This window comes from Eutrigla gurnardus, assembly GCF_963514095.1.
Source record: "Eutrigla gurnardus genome assembly, chromosome: 17".
In the NCBI taxonomy this organism is placed as follows: Eukaryota; Metazoa; Chordata; class Actinopteri; order Perciformes; family Triglidae; genus Eutrigla; species Eutrigla gurnardus.
Window position 1 is genome coordinate 5,008,200 of NC_139928.1, and position 22,569 is coordinate 5,030,768.

At 42.2% G+C, this 22,569-nt stretch overlaps 1 protein-coding gene across 1 annotated transcript in view; it reads right to left on the minus strand.

The window, feature by feature from the left end:
• Nucleotides 1-22,569, minus strand: part of grin2da (glutamate receptor, ionotropic, N-methyl D-aspartate 2D, a) — a gene marked incomplete at both ends in the record, with an annotated part of 166,154 nt that overhangs the window by 26,785 nt on the left and 116,800 nt on the right. Inside the window, 6 exons of the mRNA XM_084031483.1 lie at nucleotides 3,835-3,952; nucleotides 5,544-5,613; nucleotides 10,254-10,414; nucleotides 11,197-11,313; nucleotides 13,309-13,421; nucleotides 17,767-17,892. Coding sequence (XP_083887609.1) covers nucleotides 3,835-3,952; nucleotides 5,544-5,613; nucleotides 10,254-10,414; nucleotides 11,197-11,313; nucleotides 13,309-13,421; nucleotides 17,767-17,892 — 705 coding nt within the window. The remainder of the gene's footprint in view (nucleotides 1-3,834; nucleotides 3,953-5,543; nucleotides 5,614-10,253; nucleotides 10,415-11,196; nucleotides 11,314-13,308; nucleotides 13,422-17,766; nucleotides 17,893-22,569) is intronic.

Here is a 22,569-nt window from a genome sequence, read left to right on the forward strand (position 1 = left end):
ACGGTTTCATTCACCCGCATCGCCAGGACGGTGATGCTACAGCGGAGATGAGGACAACGACCAGCTAGCAGTGACGCCCAATTTCCACTGCATGCGTCTCCGCTGCGGTGCGTCTCCGATCCGGCTTCGGTCCGCCGTCCGCCAATCCCCACAGGATGCGTTTGAGTCCGCCACGGCGCAGTCCGGCAGAGCGATTGTGACGTCGCAAGACCTCGCGATAATACGTAATCGCGCGAGACTGCAGTTAAAGAACTCTGAAAACCTCTGACCTGTTGACTCCGTACCTGGCCCCGCCCATTCTGACGTTTTTGTGACGTAGTTAACTGAAATATGATCCGTCGTCAAGAGGTTTTATTAACACAAGTGTTTTATTTTGAAGTAACCGGATGTTTTATTGTTGAGTATGTACCGAACTTCCTGTTTCGCTATATTTGCTCTGTGCTGAATTGCTGCGCCGTGGTCCGGCATCCGCCAGAAATAGAAGCCCTCCGTATTTGTTGCGGAGAGCAGCGGACTGCCGGAGCCGAGACGCAGCGGACACGCAGCGCAGCGGACCTGGTGGGGATTCACCCATAGACTAAAGTGAAACGTATCTGCTCCGCTGGCTTGGCAGAGACGCAACGCAGCAGAGACGCATGCAGTGGAAATTGGGGGTGAGTTTTCTTTGTTGCGCATTGGCGCGAAGCGGACATTTTGGTTCCGGTCTCCACGCTCACAAGTGATACTACGGGCCTGCAACGTTGCTCTGACTTTATCCGACGTGGGTGGGTTATCATAACAGTTTCCATGAACATTTATTTAGCTACATGCCGGCTTAGTTTAGGTTAGGTGAAACTGTGTTGGTGTTCCAATGTTGTATTGATCTGTTTCATTTCAATTGCACAGGAACTGTGAAGGCAACGTTAATTATTTCATCTGTACATGTGTATGTGTGTATTTTATATAATATAATTTTTCAGTAAATCGTCTAACTGAAATCCATTGAATATTTGGCTGTTACTGGGTGTTTCAGTATGATATCAGTGTCTAAGCATATTCCTGTTTGGGTAAGATTCCTGGTTATATATGACATTCAATTTGATGCTTATTGTACAGGTAAAACATTTAGTTTTTGAAAGTAGTTAATTACTGAATATCGTTTATTTTAGTCATTGATTATTGCATGGGTAATAGATTAAATTAAAGGGAGTAAAAAAATAGCAATTTAACTACAAGGTAAAACTAATTTAAGGAACAACTTTAGCCTTGTATCTAGTTTCAAACACTTGGTTATTCATTTAAGTTAGCTATATAGTCACCTGATTTACACTGTTGGTGTACTGTGAATAGCATTACATGCTGATTGCTCAGTGATAATTAAGCAAATATATTTAGTGCATTAATTAGCATTAGAGAGAGAGATCTCTCGCAAATAAAGGAATTCGGGAGCGTACCTCAGGAAAAATAGCTTAAGGACAGCTAGGTGGCGCTACAATCATTTTACTCTAAATGGACCATCTTTTATTACATGACCATCATGGTTGGTTCTTTTTTTCTTTTTCTTTTTTTTTTTTTGCAACCAGACAAGTCGCCCCCTGATGGCCATTTGAAAGAATGCAAGTTTAAGGCACTTCTTAGTTTTGCTTTTCAAAGCCGGATGTTGCAACATGAGGTTATGCTGTAAAAAGAACAGTCTGGATATGTTCGACTACATCTGAAAGCATAAACTCGCTATGTCTCACCTGTCTGTAAGACAAACCATTTTTTTTAAATCTTTTATCCCCTCTGCTATTCATCTCTTAAGTTCTTTATAATGATTTTATTCCTTTTAATATGTGCATCTTATTGGTCAAACATGTGCAACCTATGTATTTGCTCACTTTGTTCGACGGATCCGTGATGACACTGTATTCCTTGGCATTCTATTCTATTTATTCACTTTATTAACTTATTCCCTATGTATTTATTGTGTGTACTGTGGTTTTTGTACTGTGCAAGTAGGCAAGCTGCTGAAATCAACTGCCCCTGGTGGGATAAATAAAGTTGTCTGAGTCTGATAGTAAGAAACCTAATAGTAGGCTACACGAGTAGCATAGTATTTCTGGTGGAATATTACAATGTATGACAGTATGCAATCACTGGAAAGTATGCATAAATATCCCACAGTGCAATGTGGTCATGACGGTAATGGCTCTGTAGCATCAACAATGCTTCAATGCAAGTTTAAATGGAGAGATAACGTTTTCTGGAAGCAATTTCTTTCAATTAGTTCATCTCAGAAATCATAATTCGTCCATGAAGTCTGCATATGTTACCATGGTTACGCCTCTCCAACAGCCAAGAATGCTCTCAGGACGTGATAGAATACATATTGAGTATGTACGTGTAAGTTCATATGCAATGTCGTACGCAGCAGTGAGGTTCTACAAACCAATTCCACAAGGTGGCAACAGTGCAACACAACGGCACAAGAAAACGACAACAACACTAAAATCACTCACCCATTACCGCTCACGAGGAAACCAAAGATTAAAAATGTCCTCAAATGATCTTAACAAACTCGAACTTTTGGCTAAAGCACTTTGAAGTGTAGAGAGAGAGAGCGAGAGAGAGAGGTGGAGCTGCAATAAGCCAGAAGACGGGAGGGAAGAGGAGGTGTGCAGGTGAAACCGAAGACCTCGGGGGACCTTTTAAAAATATCTCACTGCTTTAGAAACAGGAGAAAAAATGTCGGGGGGGTGGGAGGAACAAAAACAACAACACACATTAACAACAAATAGGCATAAAAAAGAGAGGTAAATTGAGAGAGTCAGGCTGTATGTGTGTGTGATCAGAGAGAGAGAGAGAGAGAGAGAGAGAGAGAGAGAGATTGTGTGTTTTGACGTCCTTTTCCTTTCTGCTCATCCTCCCTGTAACCTTCCCTCGTATCGATCCCTCTCTCCTCCCTCTCCAAACCTTCCTGCTCTTTCATGTCTCCACTGACCCTCACCCGTACCACCACCACCACCACCTCCCCCCACCCTCCTCACCACTCATAACTTCATCCCCCTTCCTCGTGTGTCCTGCATAACTTTGAACTTCATCTCTATCGCCACCTTTATAAAAAAATATACTGAAAACTTCAACCAGCAGCTTTATACCTGATCCCAGGTCAGATTTGCCATTTCAACCTCTCCTTTTTCAAATCCCTCGACATTGCAAAGGAAACAACACTACTGTGTGGTTGGGAAAGCTGCATTTTGGGGGGAAAACACTCATTTTCATGTTTAACTTTCTCTCTCTCTCTCTCTCTCTCTCTCTCTCTCTCTCTCTCTCTCTCTCTCTCTCAGCTTGGTATAAATCCTTTTGTGATTTGAGGAAATAGTTGCCTTGCATTGCAAGAATGACCCACATAAGAATGTTCTCTTCTGCGTTTTGACAGTTTGTCTGGTTAAGTTAAGTTACAACTACTGTTTCTTTGAGGTTGCAAAAATATTGCAGTAATGGTGAAATAAATCAATTTTCAAAGAACAGGAGCCGGTTCTGTCTGCTGTGGTGTAAACGTCTGTGTGTACAGGCCACAAGGCCGTATGTTTCTAAGCTTTTCTCTGGCCTTTTGCATTCTGGGGCAGATTATGAAATTTGGCAGCTGCAGCTATACAACGTGGAAGTCATCATCAACACCGACCTTGTCTTGATGAAATGATGCATCTGGCAATACATCGCAGTAACATCCTTGCTTTTTTCAGTTTTTTTGCAAATTATTTTGTTAACCATAATGAAGCACTTTTTCGCTTAATCACTGCCTTGTCGCCCTTTCCAAGCTTCTATTCTTTCTTGTGACCCTCCCCGGTGGCCGTCCTCCACCCCTTTTACCGTCTCCAACTAGCTGCAGCAGAGCCAGGTCCAGCGGCCGTTTCCAGCGGGAGTTCTTGTGCAGGGCAATGCCGTAGCCCGTAGTGGCAAACACCTTCCCAGAGCCGATGGTCATCACCTTGTGGGAGAAAACATGAACACACATGAAAACATCCATGCATTCACACACAAACAGCACCCTGAGAGATGGAGCTATGCTCTGTTCTCAAGGTCTCCTCATCTCCTGAAATGACAGCTTGAGCTCATCAACCTCTTTTCAAATTTTATACCCCAAAAAGTCTTAAACTGACACTTTGTGGTGTGGACCCTTCTAGATACTTCAACAGTGTAGAAATCCACTCTGAAGGTGTTAATTTGGGTATGCTGATTCTGCTGCGTAGACCAACAGTATTTCATCCATTGTAGCAGAAATCACAACTATTGCTGCTTTGTACATGTTGTGAAGTCCCAGATACACCAGGAAACCAAGTCCTGTCAGCGTTTATGGCATCATCCAGGGACATTCAGTGAATTTCACCAAGCCGTATTCACTGGATCTAGCAAGTCACACATCGGCTGGTTTACTACAGCTGGATGACCTCAAAATAAACTATTAAGCTGTGATTTGATATCAATAAACTGATTGAAAGGATGCTGAAATAATGACATAAGCATGCCAATTTGTGAAAAGTCTGAATTGAGGCTTTGTCAGGTCTGTCTGCAAGGCGGCAAACAAACAAAGTTTTTTGAATGGAATTTGGATTGATGGGTGCTAGGCTACGCTAACAGTGATAAGTGCTTCATCAACACTTGAAAATAACATTGTACCACAGAAAGTCTCTGGTTAATACTGCAGTTTGGTCACTACTAATATGAGCTAGTATCCATGGTGAGACAGCTACAGTATTTTTGCCCTCCATTTCTGACTGAGCAGCATCAGGGCATCAGTGATGACAGCAGGAGATTCTCAATGCTGATAGGTTTCCGAGACACAGCTTCACTTGAAAGAAATGACCTTTTCATTATTACCTCATTAGGATCTGTTTACATCCAATCACATCTTTGCATTGTCTTTGTATTCAATCGCAGCGTGCATAAAGTGTGTTACACGAGGACAGCAGGCGAGGGAAGGAATCAAGGAAGTAAAAACCGGGAAATGAGAAAAGGCTCCCCAAATTAGATTCCAAGACACAGATAGCAGAAAGCAAATTAAAATTAGCTACATTTCTGCAGCAATATTGCTTACTGTCACTGGCATGAATGCAAAACAGTTGGCTCAGCTCTAACATCAACGTCCCCAGAAGTCCCAGAGGTTGAGTGTTGGGAGATTGGTTTCGGTGGAGGAATTAATATAGATCCACATCAGTAGTAATAATTACTGCAGCGGTGGTGGTTATGTGAGACCGCTGGGAGCTCCGGCCTCCCACACAACTTATCACAAGTGATCACTGGGCAGGATTTTCATTCTCGCCGTGGGAGAAGCATCAAATGCAAAACTCATAAATAAATCATAAATAAATAAAAAACACCAGCCGTGTCCAAAGAATGGCAATATTACTATTAGATAATGCTCATTTGGCACCCCTGTTTTGCCGTTCCCTCGGAGGGAGCGGCTGAGCCCGCCGGAGAGCTCGTAGTTTTGTAGCACATTAAAAGCTGCGGGACGCGGCGGACATCAACAACAGCTGCCACGATGTACAAGCCGGGGAAGCGACAGATCTATTTCCTACCTTGCAGCCTTCGTCCTTCCGGGCCATGTAGTTCAGCACGGCGGCGTCATAAATGAAGGCATCCAGTTTCCTGCAGGGAACGAAGGAAGGAGGGAAATTACAACCGAGAAAAATGGAAATCGCTGACCTGGAGGTGAATGACAACGGAGGAAGAGCAACACATGAACAAAGTGACAAGAGATGATGGATAGAGCGGTGCTGAGAAAGTGGCTGTGTAAAAAAAAAGAAAACAGTGAAGGCGGAGGAGCTTCTTTCTTGACACCATTTTGCGCCAACAGTCAACCATGGCGTGGAGAGCTATTCATCATGGTGGAGGCAACACTCCTCCTCATATGAAACTTTATTAAGGCTAGTGAATTATATATGATGGACATTTTGCAGCAAAGTCTGGGCAATATTACTAAAATAAAAATCACTATATATTTTTCTTTCTGTCAAAATATGGAAAATATATTCTATGCTAAATCACATGGAATAATCATTATGTGTTTAGTGCAGTTTCCACATTCATGCATTAAATCATACACACTTAAAGGGAGACGTCATGCTCTTTCAGGTTCAGGTTCTATGAGGAAGGCTGAATAATAAACACTCAGCGCACCATCAATGTCATCATCACAATGGACTGAACTGAGGGACTTGGGTTGTCATTCTTTTTCCATTTTGAAGTTTCTATAAAGTTTTTTAGATGATGCATAGAAATATCTGTTATAACCAGGCTAAAAAATACAAATGAGAATTTTGTAAATTAACTAGATGATTTCAATACATTTAGGACTGAAGACTGAGACAAAGAAAGAGACAAGGATGTTTGTGTGTGTTTAAGGTGGACTTTTGCAATTTCCATCAGAAACATTTAGTGGGTTTTTTGTGCGTGGCAGAAAAGCTCTGGCTGGGAGAGTTCTGAAAAAAACTCCATGGACACCAGCCTAAGTTATTAATATTAATATTCAGATTCACGAATGAAGCTTTGAGCCATTCAGTGCAGCCCTAATAGCCTCACAACTCTATTCCATCACCTGCTTTCATACAGCACACAGCTTTATGATCAAAACTGAAACCAAAATTCAACCATATGGAACATTTAAAATATATATAGAAATGAATCAGAAATAGTAATTGGAAAATGTCCTCCTAATTTAATCTTTTCTGAAATGAAAAAACTAAATAACTTATTTAAACTGAAAAAGTTGAAAAAATAAATAGATTAAACAATATTAAAAAAAATATGATATAATGAAATATAAATAATAGTATCCCTCGCAGAAGAATTAAAAAAGAGGATGAGGCAGCTTAAACACTCGATCATGAACCGATGGACTTAACGTAACAGCTCAGCTCAGACGGTGATGCATATCGCAGGATTTGAGGATGGATGTGTTACAACACCTGCTCTTCTACTTCCCACTGATTTATGTTCACATTTGGAAAACTGCACTGTAAGACCCAAGTTTCATGGTGGAGGAGGGGGGGCAGCTGTGCTGAAGGATGGGAGATTGTGGCTGACATGAAGAGGAGGGGGTTAGATATAATAATTTGCGAGAGGGTGGGAGGAGCAAATCCGAGGCAAAAGGAGTTGATGAGCTATGGGCGGAAGTTAATGAGGGAGGAGGGAGAAAAGACAAGACAGAGATGAAGAGGTGATGTTAAACAGGAGTCTTTATACGGCTTCCCTCTGACGGGGTAAAACGAATGTTTCCTCCGTAAATAATGTTTCCTTTGTAAATAGTGTCAGTGAGAGATGAACAGGGAATAACGAGAGAGATGGTAAAGACACAGACAGACACTGATGGAAGAAGAACAAGGCGGATGAGTAAGGATAATAAAAAGGAATGCATCATGGGAGTTTTAATAACACGGTACGTCAAATCCACTAAGGACTGCGGCTGCTGCCTGTCTGAAAGTGTGTCACCGCTTGTCCCATTAAGCATTTTAACCCTCATTGGCATCAACTTACATCCCTCCCCCCTCCTCTCCTCCCTCCCTCCCTCCCTCCCTCCATCCCCCTCCCACCTCAGACACAATGAGCAGGTGTATATCTTTCATGGCAAGTGCTTTGTGTACTTTGGGGCCCCACAGGCATATATATATATATATATATATATATATATATATATATATATATATATATATATATATGTGAAAAAACGATCCTCGTTGAAGACAAGACGCACCCGAGTGACAGCCAGTGCTGAGGCGGCAGGATTCTCCCCCTGCACTGCGGTTGCTACAAGCATGTATTATTTAAGAGTTCTCTTTTCTTTCTCCACTTCTCACGCCTCGTTTAGTAGCCGTGATCCTGATGGACTCGCACAGGTTACAATGGTCAGCTGGCGGCCCCGAAGCGAGGCGGATCAACGAGCTAACAGGCTGAGAAAGACAAAAGGCTCCTGTAATTGAAACAAGGCGGGGACGGCAGCCTCGAGCTAAATATATTTTAATAAAGCATTAGAGAGTTAGGGTGGTATCTGTTTTAAAGTGAGACGTGTTCAAACAAACGTGCAGCTTTGACTCGTGGCTTACAGCAGGAATGGAGCAGAAGGCTGAGATTTTTTTATTGATTTTTTAAGCAAAGTAAATTACTTTTTTTACATCACGCTCCATGTAGCCCCGTTCTCCTGTTTCCCTCCCATGTAAAGTACTTTATATCTGGCTCTCGACTCATCAATACAGCAGCTTGGTCAATGGCCTTACGTGTTAAGCTATGACTTGGCTGTAGTTGGCGGAGTAAGTTATGACTTAGAATAGAGAATAGAATAGAATTGTATTTAAATAGGGATGATACAGTTAACATAGTTCCAATACAAAGAATGGAACTGATGTGCTGTACAGAGTTTATAGCTATTGCTAATTTTCAACTCTTGTCCCTAGTTGGGCTTGTACATGAACAACATAATCAGCACAAAATCATAAACATGCTTAAACTACATTACACATTGATAATACTTGGCTGTAGTTGGCGGAGGAAGTTATGGCTGAAGCGGGAGTTAAGGAGGAAGTCAGGTTACGTAGCGTAAAGGGCAATAATCTAGGGAGGAGGAGGATAGTTGGGTCCAAAAACACAAGACTTTCCAACACATTCTCAACTTGACGCTTGGTCAGAACCCTTGGCATCATTTTTTAATGTAAGGTGTGTTAGAATATCTCAGGGCTCCACTACGGTTGCAGTAAACAAATGGTTGGTTGTGGATGAAAAACATTAAGATACTTAGCCACTAAGTTTGGTTTAGGTAAAACATAATAAACAAACTACTACAAACTAAAACTTATAGTTGTAGTCCGTAAGATTTGAGATGTGTTGCTTCTAGCGGCCTCTGTGGCGGTAGATGGAACTGCAGGCGAGCCTCTGGTCTCCCTCGCCAAAAGTGTGGACTGTCTCTCATCTGCGTGATGCCTTCAAATGCTCCACACTGAAAGGAGGTCCGTGGTTTCCCCTCGTTGGCGTCACTTTGCTTCTTGATGACTTTCCTTCTTCACTTCCATTAGTTTGTTGTTTCTTTTTCTTGGACTGGAAGTTGAATGGTCTTCTTCTGTTGATCCTCCATTGTGAGTCAGCAGTAATGAAATGTACCTGGTCAAACACTTTAGACTAGAGGGAGCCTGACTCAGCAGTTGGAAGTTAATGATTTCCCATTCCAAGTAAACGCAGCATACTTCTGTGGAGTATCTCCACCTGCAGACCAATCGCTGCTGACTGAAGGAAAAAGCTAAAACTCATTTAGAATTTTGTGCGGGGATGTGGCCACAGACATGGAGATCCTATTTTCTGGGCAAAGCAGCAAGTACACTTTCATTAGTGGTCACTTGATCAACCACCATTGTTTTAACGCTTTGATAGATAGTAACTAAAAAGCCAATTAAATAGTGAAAATGGAATGGCACTTTAAACATTGCAGCATAAACACCTTAAAAATGACCTGATTACACTTTTGGACATGAGCACTGGTGCTCGACGCTGAGGGGGTTCCTTGTGTGTCGTGTGTCTGTATTTGATACCCTGGGTGAGAGAGTTCACTGGATTTTTAGTCAGGAGACCATTCGTGTCTTGTGTGTAACCAAAAGTCAATGTTTACTTATTTAAATTAACGTTACCTACGTTCCTAACATACTTTCAACCCAAACCGCTATCTTTTCCTAAACCCAACCAAGTTGTTTCCTGAGAAAACAAAGTTTCTTTTGAAAAAACACTGCATGCCTGTAACAAGTGGAAATGAACACGTCCAAAACTGAGAGTAAGCCTACCTACAGTGACATATTTAAGTGTAGGGCCAAGCTGCCATATTTGATGAGTTGGAAGCGAATGTGTTTGTATTTCATTATGTCATACTTTATCCTGCTGTACAATGTTTGATTTCCGGTAAGGAACAATCCAAAGTGTTTTAGTGTATAATATGTGTTTTGCGTTGGATGCTTAAAATGTACCAATCAACACCAACCCCAGGTTTATGTTTTTCTGTCTGTATGTGTCTAGTGAGCTGCAAAACTCCACAGGCAGCCATTTGAAACACACTATCCACCTACACCTATCAGAAACTACAGACGGGTGTCAGCGAGGTGTTGTTCCACCACAAGCCTCCACAGTGACTTCAGTGCTCCTTCACATTTAAAACAAATGGCCAAATTAGGAGTTTTTTGCTGGCGGAGAGCGCTGACAGCAGCTGGGTTGAGTTTTGGTGACTGTAAAGGCAAAGCATCCTTTCCCTTCCTTACCCAGTCTTGAGGTTTTCGATGGCCTCCTCCACGCCCTTCTGGTTGTTGCGGATCATGTACTGGTGCATGTTGGGATAGTTGGAGCGGATGTTTTCCTCCGTGCTGCCGTTTGGTACCGTCCCGAAACGCAGCGGCGGGTACTGCTCCGTCGGCTGCTGGAACTGAACCAGAGGAGGCGGTGGGAAAAGATTAAAGGAGGAAGTTAAAAAGAAGTAGATGTAAAGAGGTGAAGTTGATCGCTGCCGCGGGATGAACTGCTACAAAGAGCCAACGTCTTCACTTTGAAAAAAAAGAGCTTCACTGCTGCTGCACTTTTCTGAAGAGCTGAGGGGTAAGACTGATAAAAGCGATGAGGTTTTAAAGTGTCAGAGCAGCAGGATACAGTTTTGTGGGTTCTGCTGAAACTGCACTGAGAAACAAAAAGGAAGAGTATATTTCTCTTCTTTTTGTTAACTCAAGCTATTGGTTAGTTTCCCACCTGTTGTGGAGACAAAATGTACGATGAGCTCTTTCATCTGATTAAAAATAAACATCATATGATTTAAATCTACACGTCATTCTGAATCTTTGATACGGGTGACATGCTCATGTACAATATGCATGTATCAGTTCAGTTGACCATCGTCCTGCGCTTGCATCCATCCATCCATCTATCCATACATCCACCCACCCATCCATCCATCCATCCATCCAACCTTTCCATCTATCCATAAATCCAACCATCTATCCATCCATCCATCCATCCATCCATCCATCCATGTATTAAACCCATCCATCCATCCATCCATCCATCCATCCATCCATCCACCCACCCATCCATCCATCCATCCATCCATGTATTAACCCACCCACCCATCCATCCATCCATCCATCCATCCATTATTCCCACCCACCCACCCATCCATCCTCCCCCCATCCTCCCCCCATCCCTCCCTGACTGTACCTTCTTGTCCGACAGCCCCGACACAGTGTCGATGTACTCCTCCTGGATCATGAAGGCAGCCAGGTTGGCAGTGTAGGAGGCCAGGAAAATGACAGCGAAGAAAGCCCACACCAGCACCTGAAGGAGGATAGGTGGAGAACGATCAATGGGAGTCTGACACTTATGGACATTTATTTTTCCAATGACAACATTTTCACTTCTAGGCATTTCATTGCTAAACCTAGAGCTGGTGCCCTGCCATGCCTGCAGGGTAGACTGGTATTTGTCAGAATGTCACTGCCACTTCAGCTTCCAACAAAACCTTCACTCCGACTTCAGCATGTGCATTTGTCACAGTCATAAACATGAATAATGAAAGAAAAGTACATTTACTTAAGTCCTGTATATGGAAGTATCCATTTTGAGGTACTTTGATCGGGAACTTTGTACTTCTACTCCACTACAGTTCAATACTTTTTATTTCATAACATTTTCAGCTATGGATATATTTCTGCAAAAGCTTTGGTTAAAATACAACTGCACTTGAGCCAGATTTTGAGTACATGACAATGGAGTAGTACATTGTCATATTGGCTCTTAGATAACAGTTTTGAGTACAATTTCCACTACTTGATAGCAAATATATGAGATCCTTTGCATAGAGACTTTGTAGCTGTGCAAAACAGCTGCTTTTTGTCGCTGCACTGTTGACATCCAGCCGGGATCACGTGGGACATGTGGATTAGCCTGAGCACTAAATGTGCACTTACAGTCGGTGACAAATGGGGCTATTTGCTCCCACAGTGCTTTGTGTTTGTGCCAAAAGTTAATTTGCATAATTTTCTTAATGAATAAGATGAAAATGTACACACTCAGCGCTTGCAACTGAGGCACAATTTAAAAATAAGTAATCTTAGTGAATGGGAATTAAATATTTTTGCTCAAGGACATTTCAGATGGAGGATTCGTGCTAACTGGAAGGTTGAAGGACAGACTCCTCACTTACAATGGTACCAAGGAGAGTTTAATGACCCTTGGGCCAATGTAACCCCTATCATACGTTAATGTATGCCATCAATAATATATGGTTGTCAATTATCGATAGAGTGCGAGCTGGGATGGACTCTCGTAGCCCTGAAGAGGCTTGTGCAGTTATGAAAAATTAACAAATAAATTGATGTCATGGTGAGGACAAGAATTAATTCATGATTAAATTGATCTTGTTCTTTTGGTGTGTGATTAGTTGTTGTTTATGTCTCTTTGGTGTATTTAAAAATAAATCAGATTAAGATTAAAGTCTATATGAAAGTGCTGCAGCCGATCAAACGTACTCTGCCTACAAGATGCTGCAAGAGAAACCCAACAGTTTTTCTAAAAAGTGCAACATTTGTGGTGAAAAAGAACGAAAAACGTTCTCCTCTGACCCCCTTTTGTGAAGACTATTGAGCAGCTAATTAGCTCTTGTGATGATTAGGGGTTGTCGCAAAAAATACTCGCGCAAACAATGAGAAAAATAACACCTCAAGTTTTTCACCTCCTGTGGTTCTTTGTTCTGCAGCAGAAGGTTGCAAACCTTTGACTGATTTCTCCTTTTCATGTCACGAAGAAATAACAGCTAGTAGTCAAAAGACCACCGCAGCGAAGCGAGTGAATGAAGACTCTTCAACTGATTGCAGGGACTCATAAAACTCATAAGTGTTTTTCATCATAATAATGCAATTAGGGATGTGCAAGAAAATGCTGCAAAATAGTCACATTTAAAAAGTCACTGGGGGTAAATTGGGGAAGAAGGGATTCATGGCAAAGTGGAAACTTCAAAAAGTGGCATCTTTCGAGATGAAAAGGATCAATTTGTTCCTTTATACACGGACCTCCGCAAGTACATTTTTAATATGGTCAGCTTCAAAATATTTTAAGGTGAGGCAGGTCTTTGCCAAATGGTAAAACAATATTTATGTTATGTTTTATGTTTCTTGGACATCTAAAACTGCATCATTTCACCTGAAAATCATCAAACCAATGCCTCCTTTGAGTTGAGTGGTCACCCAGCTCCCAAAAAAAACAAACAAGCGAGCAGTCAGCCAATCAATCAGCCAAGACTCAGTCAGTCAGTGAGTCAGGTGGAGTGATCACCATGATCTTGCTGGTGGTTCCTCTGGGATTCTCCACAGGCACAGAGTTGTTGAAGACCAGCGCCCACAGCAGCCAGACGGACTTCCCTATGGTGAACTTGGATCCACCTGACTCTGAGAGGGAGAAACAAAATCATGTTTTTAGGAGATAAGGTACATTTCGGACACACATGGTGATGGTGGAGGTGATGGATGTGATATGGATGCAGTGCTACGGTTAAATAACAAGTATATGGACACCCGAGTTCTAACTATGTGATTGGTTTACATTTCACCATGGGCATTAATCTGCTGCTGTAACAGCCTCCGTTCTTCTGGATCTAAGCTTTTCACCACATTTTGGAATCTGGCAGCAGAGATTCAGCCCAGAGCGTCAGCGAGGTGGTTGAGGATGAGGTGAGATGTGTTTTTTTACGGGTTTCTGATCAAATCCGGCGGATAAATATTCCAACATGTCTTGAAGTTGATTTGTTTAGTAGTAGATGATGATAGATAGAGTAGATTTAGCTGATTTTCACTTCTACGGGGTGGTAGGAGTATCAAAGAACAACAAATGGACCAAGTGCTGCTTGTGTCAGCAGGATAAGAAGGAAGATGTAAAGTCTCCCATGTCATTCCTGCCAAACGGGGGGTGGCGTGGCGAGGAAAACGCATTTGTTCCGCTCGCTCCACACACCCCATCAAGCTATAAACTGTGAGACTTGACTAATGTGGTGGGAAGAGGAAATGTTGCGACAACACCAGGGACAATATCAGCAGAGTTGCAGGCTCCTGTTCAACAACACAAAGTCACACAGAGCTGGAAGAAGATCAAACCCCAGCAGCTGCTTGAGATGATGGTGGTGGAAACAAGAGGTGAATACACATGTGTGTTCCCTGTGTGGCTGAGGGAGGAGAGCTAAGAGAAGTGATAACAATGAACGTGAATAACGGAACAAATGTGCAAGAACAGTGATAGAAAAGCTCTTCCCAAACTGAGTGGGACAGACGTCATAGCGCAAAACTGAAGTATCGCCTTTTACAAACCTCAGTCTAATGGGTTCTGGGTTTTCTTCACCACTGTGTAACTTTGTATTGTTAAACAGGAGCCTGAAACTCTCTTATTTTATTATGTCTATCTCCATTTTTGTCTCAAGGTTTTCTCTATACCAACACTTCTGTCACTTCTTACAGGGTCTAGCTTGATGAGTGAGTGAAACCTGTCAACTACTCTTTTGGCATTATTGGCCGAGGGAGACTTTATAATTTTTATTTTGCTCATTGACCCCCCTCTGTATGACCTTTAATTGTCCATAAAAAAATTGCGAAATATCAAAAACAACTTAGTATTTAACAACAACGGAGGGTGCTGCTTGTATGTAGTTCATATTCTACTTCTAGCGATAACCTGACAGACCAAGAACACACAGAATTATTTAAGACCACGATTTAACAGCACGTTACTGGGCAGCCACCACAGAAACAATTTAACATTATGTTTAGGCAAGACAAGCCCTTAAAAGAAAAACATAGTGGCTGGGCTTTAAATAAATACGTAACTTAGTAAAACATCCATCCATCCATCCATCCATCCATTGTCTACCGCTTATCCTGTATTCAGGGTCACGGGGGGGCTGGAGCCGATCCCAGCTACTTAGTAAAACATAAACAACATAACTATATTTACAGAAATCACCAACACTTTGAGTCTCACACATCAGTGTCTGGGTCAGCAGGCTTGAAAACATCAGAATCAAGACCAAGACCATTCAAATTGACCAACTACACTTATTTTCATGATTAAAAATCAACTACATGAGACCACTTTGGCAGCAGTCTTGAAAATCAACTGCCTTCTTGGATTGGATCTGGCAGATTTGATCATACACCCCAGGAGATAACCCGAGCCAATGTTGAAACAGAAGATTGTCAAACAAGAACTGTTTGCTCATTCTTGTCTGAATATTATCATATGCTTGAGCATCAAGGGTTCCTTTAAATAGAGCTACAGAAATCAAGCCCAAACCACAGAAAGCAGTACACAAAAGCAATAAGACAATATGGTTAATATTCATTATGATGTTTGGTTGCAGCAAATAGAATGGGACAAACCACCCACAGTGATCTACTGGAAGAACCATCTGATGTTGGAACATTCAAACAGAGACAGCGATAAAGAGAGAGGGCAGAAGAAAAGACCTATGCCGAGTTATCAAACATTAAATGTGGCTGCAGACTCCCTCATGTTGAAGATGGGATCATTAAACTGTGAGCTCTCAGAAAGGGGAGCAGGATGAAAGAGCAGGAAGAGAACTCTGGTCGGGTTCTTTTCAAGATGAAAGGTGGAGTTCGTTGCTGGATTGAAAGAGAGTCATCGTACTCGCCGGTGGACGAGGGGAGAGAATAGGAGAGTCGGAAGAATCGGCAGCAGTGACGCTGGATGTGTCAATGAAAAGAAGGTGGAGGAGAATTTATTGAAGCCAGAATAGTAGACTGCATGTCATTAAAGGCTATGATGGAAGAGATGAAAGGAGGTCTGTGCATATTCCCCAATTACTGTAACCCTGGTGGTATCTAAGTCCTACAGATGGTTTAATTCAATACAGTCCACCATTCATTCAACGGCACAAATGCAACTCCATTTACCTCTATTGAATTGAAACGGTGGCTGAAATCTGACTGTTTTGGACTTCCTGCCATCAAAACCATGATGAAATGTCTGTGTTTTAGAAAGTGGCCTTGCCTCTCACCTGATTAATTACCTCAGTCATATTGGAAATGTGAGATGTCTCAATCACTGCTTTCAGGTCTTCTTCGATAGCATGATGTTTGTTGATCACAAAATGTTTTGATCAGATCGCTTTCAGGTTATGGATCGTATCCACAGAAAGAAATAAAGTGTTAAATGGTCCTCATTTATATAGCGCTTTTATCCAATGCCACGCTGGGCGACAGCCAGCTCGTAGGGTGAGGTGTCTTGCTCAGGGACACCAGGCACTCAGCTAGGAGGAGCCGGGGATCGAACCGGCAATCTTGTGGTTGCCAGCCAACCCGCTCTACCTCCTGAGCTAAACCCCCCTTTTAACTTTAACCCTTTTAACCGAGTATAGTATGAGAAAGAAATAAGGGGGAATATATGGTTGGCTCCTGTCAGATCACATATTTGAAAATATTAAAACCTAAAAGTACAGATATTGATTCCATGACTAATTCAGATGATCAATTTATTCTTGTATGCATTTTCAGTTACATTTTTTGTGTTTATGTTATGAAATCAATGAGTTAATTAGAGGGGACAACTGTAGTCAAAGAACATTCTCCAATCAACAACATCCCACGTGAGCTGAGCTTCTATTTTAGAGCTCATTTTCACAAGTGACAGAAATCAACATCCTGGTAATGAACTCCAATTCATGTTGAGGACCAATCAGCGGTTATTGATCAGAACGGGGAACCTAGAAGGTACAAGCTGTTACGCTGAAATGTGTAATGTGTGAACAGACAGATGCGCTGGATGGGACTTGTCTAGGGCCTTGTGAAAGCCATTTACATTTTTTTCCACATTCCGTTTTATTTTTTCCCAAATTCCGTGTTTTCCATTTTCATTTTTCTAAATTCTGTGTTTGACAAATTTATTGTGTATATGTAGTTGATTATTAAATTCAGACATTTACTGAAGAAACATTCTAGTAGTTCTAATTTTGAAAGTCGGCGCATCTGTCGATCCACTCGCCGCTATTTAAGTTTCACTTTCAGTTGGGAATCAGTTCATTTCTGAACGTTTCTGATGTGAGATTCTGTTTGTAGCTGCTCATCAAACGGATTCTTGCGAGTCGACTAATTCTTGAGTTGAAAAGTTGTATGTTGAAAAGTTAGAATAAACGTCTTCGACATAACTATCGATCTGTGTGTGTGTGTGTGTGTGTGTGTGTGTGTCCCTCATACAACATGTCCGACGCCCATGGTTTGAACCACTCAACAAATACTTCTGTTAGAAGTGTTGCAGGATCAGAACAAGAGCTAATGAGGAAATGGAGGAAAAGGTTTAAAAGCAGCATGTGTAAGAATGAAGAGAGACAGAAGGAGAGGTGTTTAAGCACAAAAGCAAGCAAGAACTGACAACAGACAGCTGCATGTCGCTCCAGTTCTGGATAATTCTCCCCCTTGTGTTTCAAATGATTATTCTAAAGAATGCGGCAGTACAGAGGAGCAGACAGAGAACGGTTGGAATGAATGATCAACTGACAAGTACTGTAAAAATGACAAAATCAACCATCAAAGATAGGAGTGATTGTTTGGACTTGTGTGCAGTGAAGAAGAAGCAGAACACTTTGCATAAATTTGAGCAAACGCCCTCCTTTAAATCATCCCCCCCCCTTACATAACTGACAAAGTGACAAGTCGGTAATAATGTTGTGAAATGAGCAGCGGCAGGCGGGTTGATTGGCGTGCACGACGCCGGAGCGACTCCGTCTCTTACTCTTGGCGCTCTGCAGGCTGCGGTTGTATCCCACGGGGCTGAAGAACTCAAAGATGAAGACGGTGACAGCCACCACCGACAGGCACATCACAAACATCATCACCCACACCGCCGGGCTGTAGGGCTCTGCAACACACACACACACATGCAGATATCAGAAGCTTGTGTGTCATCTGTGAAAGTACCACTTCATCGTCTGTCACGGCTGGACTGCAGCACAAAAAGTAAAAAAAAACAACAACTCACTGTCACTCACTGCACCCACTCGAATCTATTGAGATGAGAACATTTGGATGCTTTGGTTCAGTCGTAAGAATTCTCAGCACTAACATCATACAATTCACATTAGAGTCACAAAACATTTTGCACGGGCTCCCGGTAGAGCCGTAACGTTAAAATATTAATGTTGATAGCAGCAGGTCGCTGCGTTTCAGAGAGTCAATGTTTCTCTTCCAAAACCCGGTCCCTGTATGCTGATATTTCACCAATGTGATCCCATAGAAATGTGGGAATTGGCCGTGACTGTGCCACAGAGCACCACAGAAATGTTCAAGGCTCAGGCAACTGAAGAGTTAGGTTGAGGAAAAACATCATGGTTGGGCTTAAAATAAGTAAATAAATCAAGGTTAAATAATAAAAACACATAACAACCAATCCTGTGGTTAAATGTTCTGGGTTTGTTTGTTGCATCTCACACCGTGGTGCTGCACATCATTTCAACACCTTGTGTTTTCACCATGTGACGTTAACTGGCTGTGGTCATTTCACGTGTTTCTGTGAGATCAGGTTGCATTATGCAAAGCGATTATGTTTTCTTTGTCTGGTCTCAGACATAGCAGGCACTTGATGTGTTATCTCAGCAAACATTGTAAACATGAGTTTATGGTCTCAATCTCTAGTTTCAAGTCTTCTTCAATCCAGCATGATGTTCATTTAGTACATTGTGTTCCATTTAGAGTCAAACAGACCAGAAAGCAGGGGATGTTTCAGGGGCGGGGCTTCCTTGTGAGTGACCGGTCACTACCATGCCAACACAATCAACAATTGTGTCTAAATGACGAAGACGTCTGCAAAAGTTTTTTCTGCATTCTAATTCCTCCCTGCTGGCACCAATTCACTCATTATGACTAATTTCACTCACATTATGCAAATAGTTTATGAATTAACGATTCAACGCAAGCTTCAAAACGTCTCCCGCCTTTAGTCAGACATAAAAACCTGTGTCAAACCGGGAGGCACAGAAAGCTCCCTCGCTAAATAAGAATGTTCAGAAATGAGCGTCGATCCTAAACTGCATGACAAAGCAAATGAGCATGATGAGGGAAAAGCTTGAGATTGTCGTTCTGAAGGAAAGACAGCGAGTCTAACTTGCTGGCCGAGGAAACGAGCAGCAAACTGAGGGCTGAGATTTGCCAAATTAGTGAAGGATTTGACAGCGAAGACAACAGCAGCTGTAACGCTAATTAAAGAGCACCGGAGAGACGGGCTGAGCTGCTGGGTCAACTCATCAACACCTTTTGGCTCTCGGTGTTACATCCAGCTAGACGCCGTGTGCCGACATACCAAAGAGCAACAAGCGCTGTTTACATATGAGGCTATTAGCCGACGCTCCCCCTGCAGAGAGAAATACAGTGAGGGAGCAGGTGGAGAGGCTCAGGGTGCATCCATTAAACATACTGCCAGACTGGGTTAATATGCTTTTAAGGCTGGGCTGTCAAACCAAGATGCGGCAGATTTTATTTCCATCAAGGTCGGACGATGTCACGGGTGCAGAAACCTGCGTCACTTTGTTGACCCCTTATTTCATGTGATTCTAGTTTCATGTTCCGTAGTCTTTTTTTAAATTTTTTTATCAGATTTTCGTACAAAGATAAAGTATTTTTTCATCCGATCAGGCTGTTCTCTGTCAAGTGTGTACACCCCTGGATGGGAGCCAGACCAAATGCAGAGGTGGCCTGCTCAAGTTCGGATCTCAGTGAGGTGTGGACAGCATGTGGACACATTTGGACGAGCAAAGTCCCCATCATCTCCCCCCACCTCCTGATGAGAGCAAAGGGAAGAGAGGAGGAATACAGGGTCTGGAGCATAGCTGAGACCTGCTGTCTGAGTCCTGTTACGTTACTGCTGATGAAAAACAATATTTCCTGGATACGCTGCTTCAAAATAAATAATTCATTCCAAATAATTATTATTATTTATAGGAAAATGTGAATACTAGCAGACTTTTCTTAGCAGGTTTCCTGTGATAACATACATTATATGCAGGGCAAGTAAGCACCAAAACACTTTTATTGTGAATCATTTACAGAAAATTATGTGATTATCACTGAATATTCATAGTTTTTTTGCTGCTTTTCTTCATTAAAACAAGCCCACTGATATTGCACGGAGGAAGCAGCTAAAATCATTGGTATTGTGAATACTTTGTAGGAAATAAAATGTGTTTATGCACATTTTTACAGCTGCTCCTTTGACCACAGATTATATTGAGTCATTGTCCGGTCTGGCAAGTTGCAGTGGAATGTCTAGTCTAGGGTGAACACACATGGACTCAGATGAGTTCTGATCTGGTTCATTTGAACCAAAAACTTTAACCACGTTCATCCATCCATCATCCTGAGGAGGCCACTCCAGACCTCCCTCTCCCCAGCAATGCGTTTCAGCTTCTCGGGGACCCTGAGGCGTAATCCCTCCAGCATTTTCTGGGTTCACTTCCCAGTTGGATGTGCCTGGAACAGCTCTAAGGTGAGGTTTCAAGGCGAAGGAGCCTTGAAACCTAAAGCTGAGCCCCTCCTCCCTACGGAGGAAGCTCATTTTAGCCTCATTCTTTTGGTCACTTCCCAAAGCTCATGACCATACGTGAGGGTCGGAATGGAGATGGACTGGTAAACTGAGAGCTTTGCCTGTACGGTCCGGTACAACGGCCGCACCAAAAACGGTCCATCTCACTATTCATTTCACCCTTACCCGTGAACAAGACCCTTTGATATTTAAGCTCCGCCGCTTGAGGCAGCGACTAACTCACAACCATGGCCATGTTTTGTTTTTAAAGAAAAGGCACAAATTGAGATGCTTTGGTGATTAAAATTACCTCAATATTAATATTATGAAATATAATGTAAGAAAGGAAAATCAAAAGGAGGAAAATGATGAGATGGCCTGCCATCTCTTTTACTGAAAACCAAACAACCCTGACTTTTAGAAGGATTCACAAAAGACGTGCAACAGTATTCATGCTTAATGACACAGTGTCAACAGAAACAGAATCATAAAGGTGCCTTTAACTTGTGAGGTCGTATTTATGGATTATTGGAAGTCAAGGGCACAATAGGCCTGGTATTCAAGTGCTGCTTGAACGTCTGGTGATGGACAATAAAGTCTTTCTGATTCTTGTTGATGTCCCCTGTTGCTCGGTGACTGGCAACAGAAATATAAATTGTATTCTACCATTTTCAAAAAAAATGTTGATGAGTTTGTGCTCTTTGGGGAAAAGCAAAAAAGCATGAATTGAAAACATGTTTAACCAAACAACATCAGCTCTGTCATAACAGAAATATGTTTTTTCGAATAAGCAAGGTACAAATGAACACTATTGAAGGAAGGCCCTGTGGTGTTAATACTCATTTTTGACAACACAATCCAATACAATTAATTCAACTTTATTCATTATACGAGTACAGTCCAATAAAACGGTTACGGCTGTCGGCGTTCTGAGTTTGTTGTGGGGCATAGCGTGTGTTTTTTCTTCTGTGCTGCTTGTCTCCTGATGAGAGGGATCCCCGTGATGTCATGGAAGGTGTCTGGGAACTCCCTCTGCGCCCCACCTCCGTCTCCTCCTGCTGCAGGTGTGGACAATCGGCTCGTCAGTGGAGTTTGGTGGAGCCTCATTGCTGCTGGGCCATAAAAGAGCTGCTCTTGTGTTGGTGCGAGGCGATCTGTGATTTAACTTGATCAGACACGCCAACTTGTTCGAACCATTGTGACATAAATTGTCTTTGTAAAATCGGTGCACTTTTGTTTGTAATTTGTTCATGCAGGTGATACAGAGTAGGTAAGTAAGGTATTTATTTATTCTTTTTCGAAAACCAGGTAAGAATAGGTAAAGAAAGGGAGGGGGATTTAGACTAGTTGAAGAGTACTTTTATTTTGGAGGGCCACTAACTAGTCTAAAACCCCGTGCAGGCCTGACACCTGCTTGTGTTCTGTCTGCTTGGAGCTTACTGCTCACCGTGTGTTTGTGGCGGACTGTAGCCAAGTTACTGTGCTTTTGTTCTTGTTGTGTTTAAATAAATGGCTGACTAGCCAACCGTACACTTGCTTTGTTGCTTCCCTTCTGTCCCTAGACTCTTTCGTACTGTTGGGTTGTAACAAAAACATTACTACAAACTACCGTTAAATCAACTGCTGTCTTGCTCATCAACTTTGACTTGAATTGTCTTAGAGGAAAGATTTGTTGCAGAACTTTTGTTGTGAATTGTATCAGATTGCACAGTTAGGATAGGAAATGAATGAAGTGTAGTACAGCAGAGTGTTTGAAAGAAGCCCAACTGCAGCAGAGTGTTCCCAAACACCATTCACAGCAGGCAGTCGGATGAATGTGCAGATCCAACTTTTCAGCTGGGAGACCGCTGTGCATTCTTTTGTCATGTGATTTCTAAATAACGCCACTTCTGTCGTTATTGTAACTCAAACCAAGATCTACTCCGAGTTTTACCCAAGTTGTTTTCCTGTTTTCTGTTTCCTAAAAACACTTGATTTTGACCCAGGAGACCGCTGTTCGTGTCCCATGTGAAAGCAGAAGTC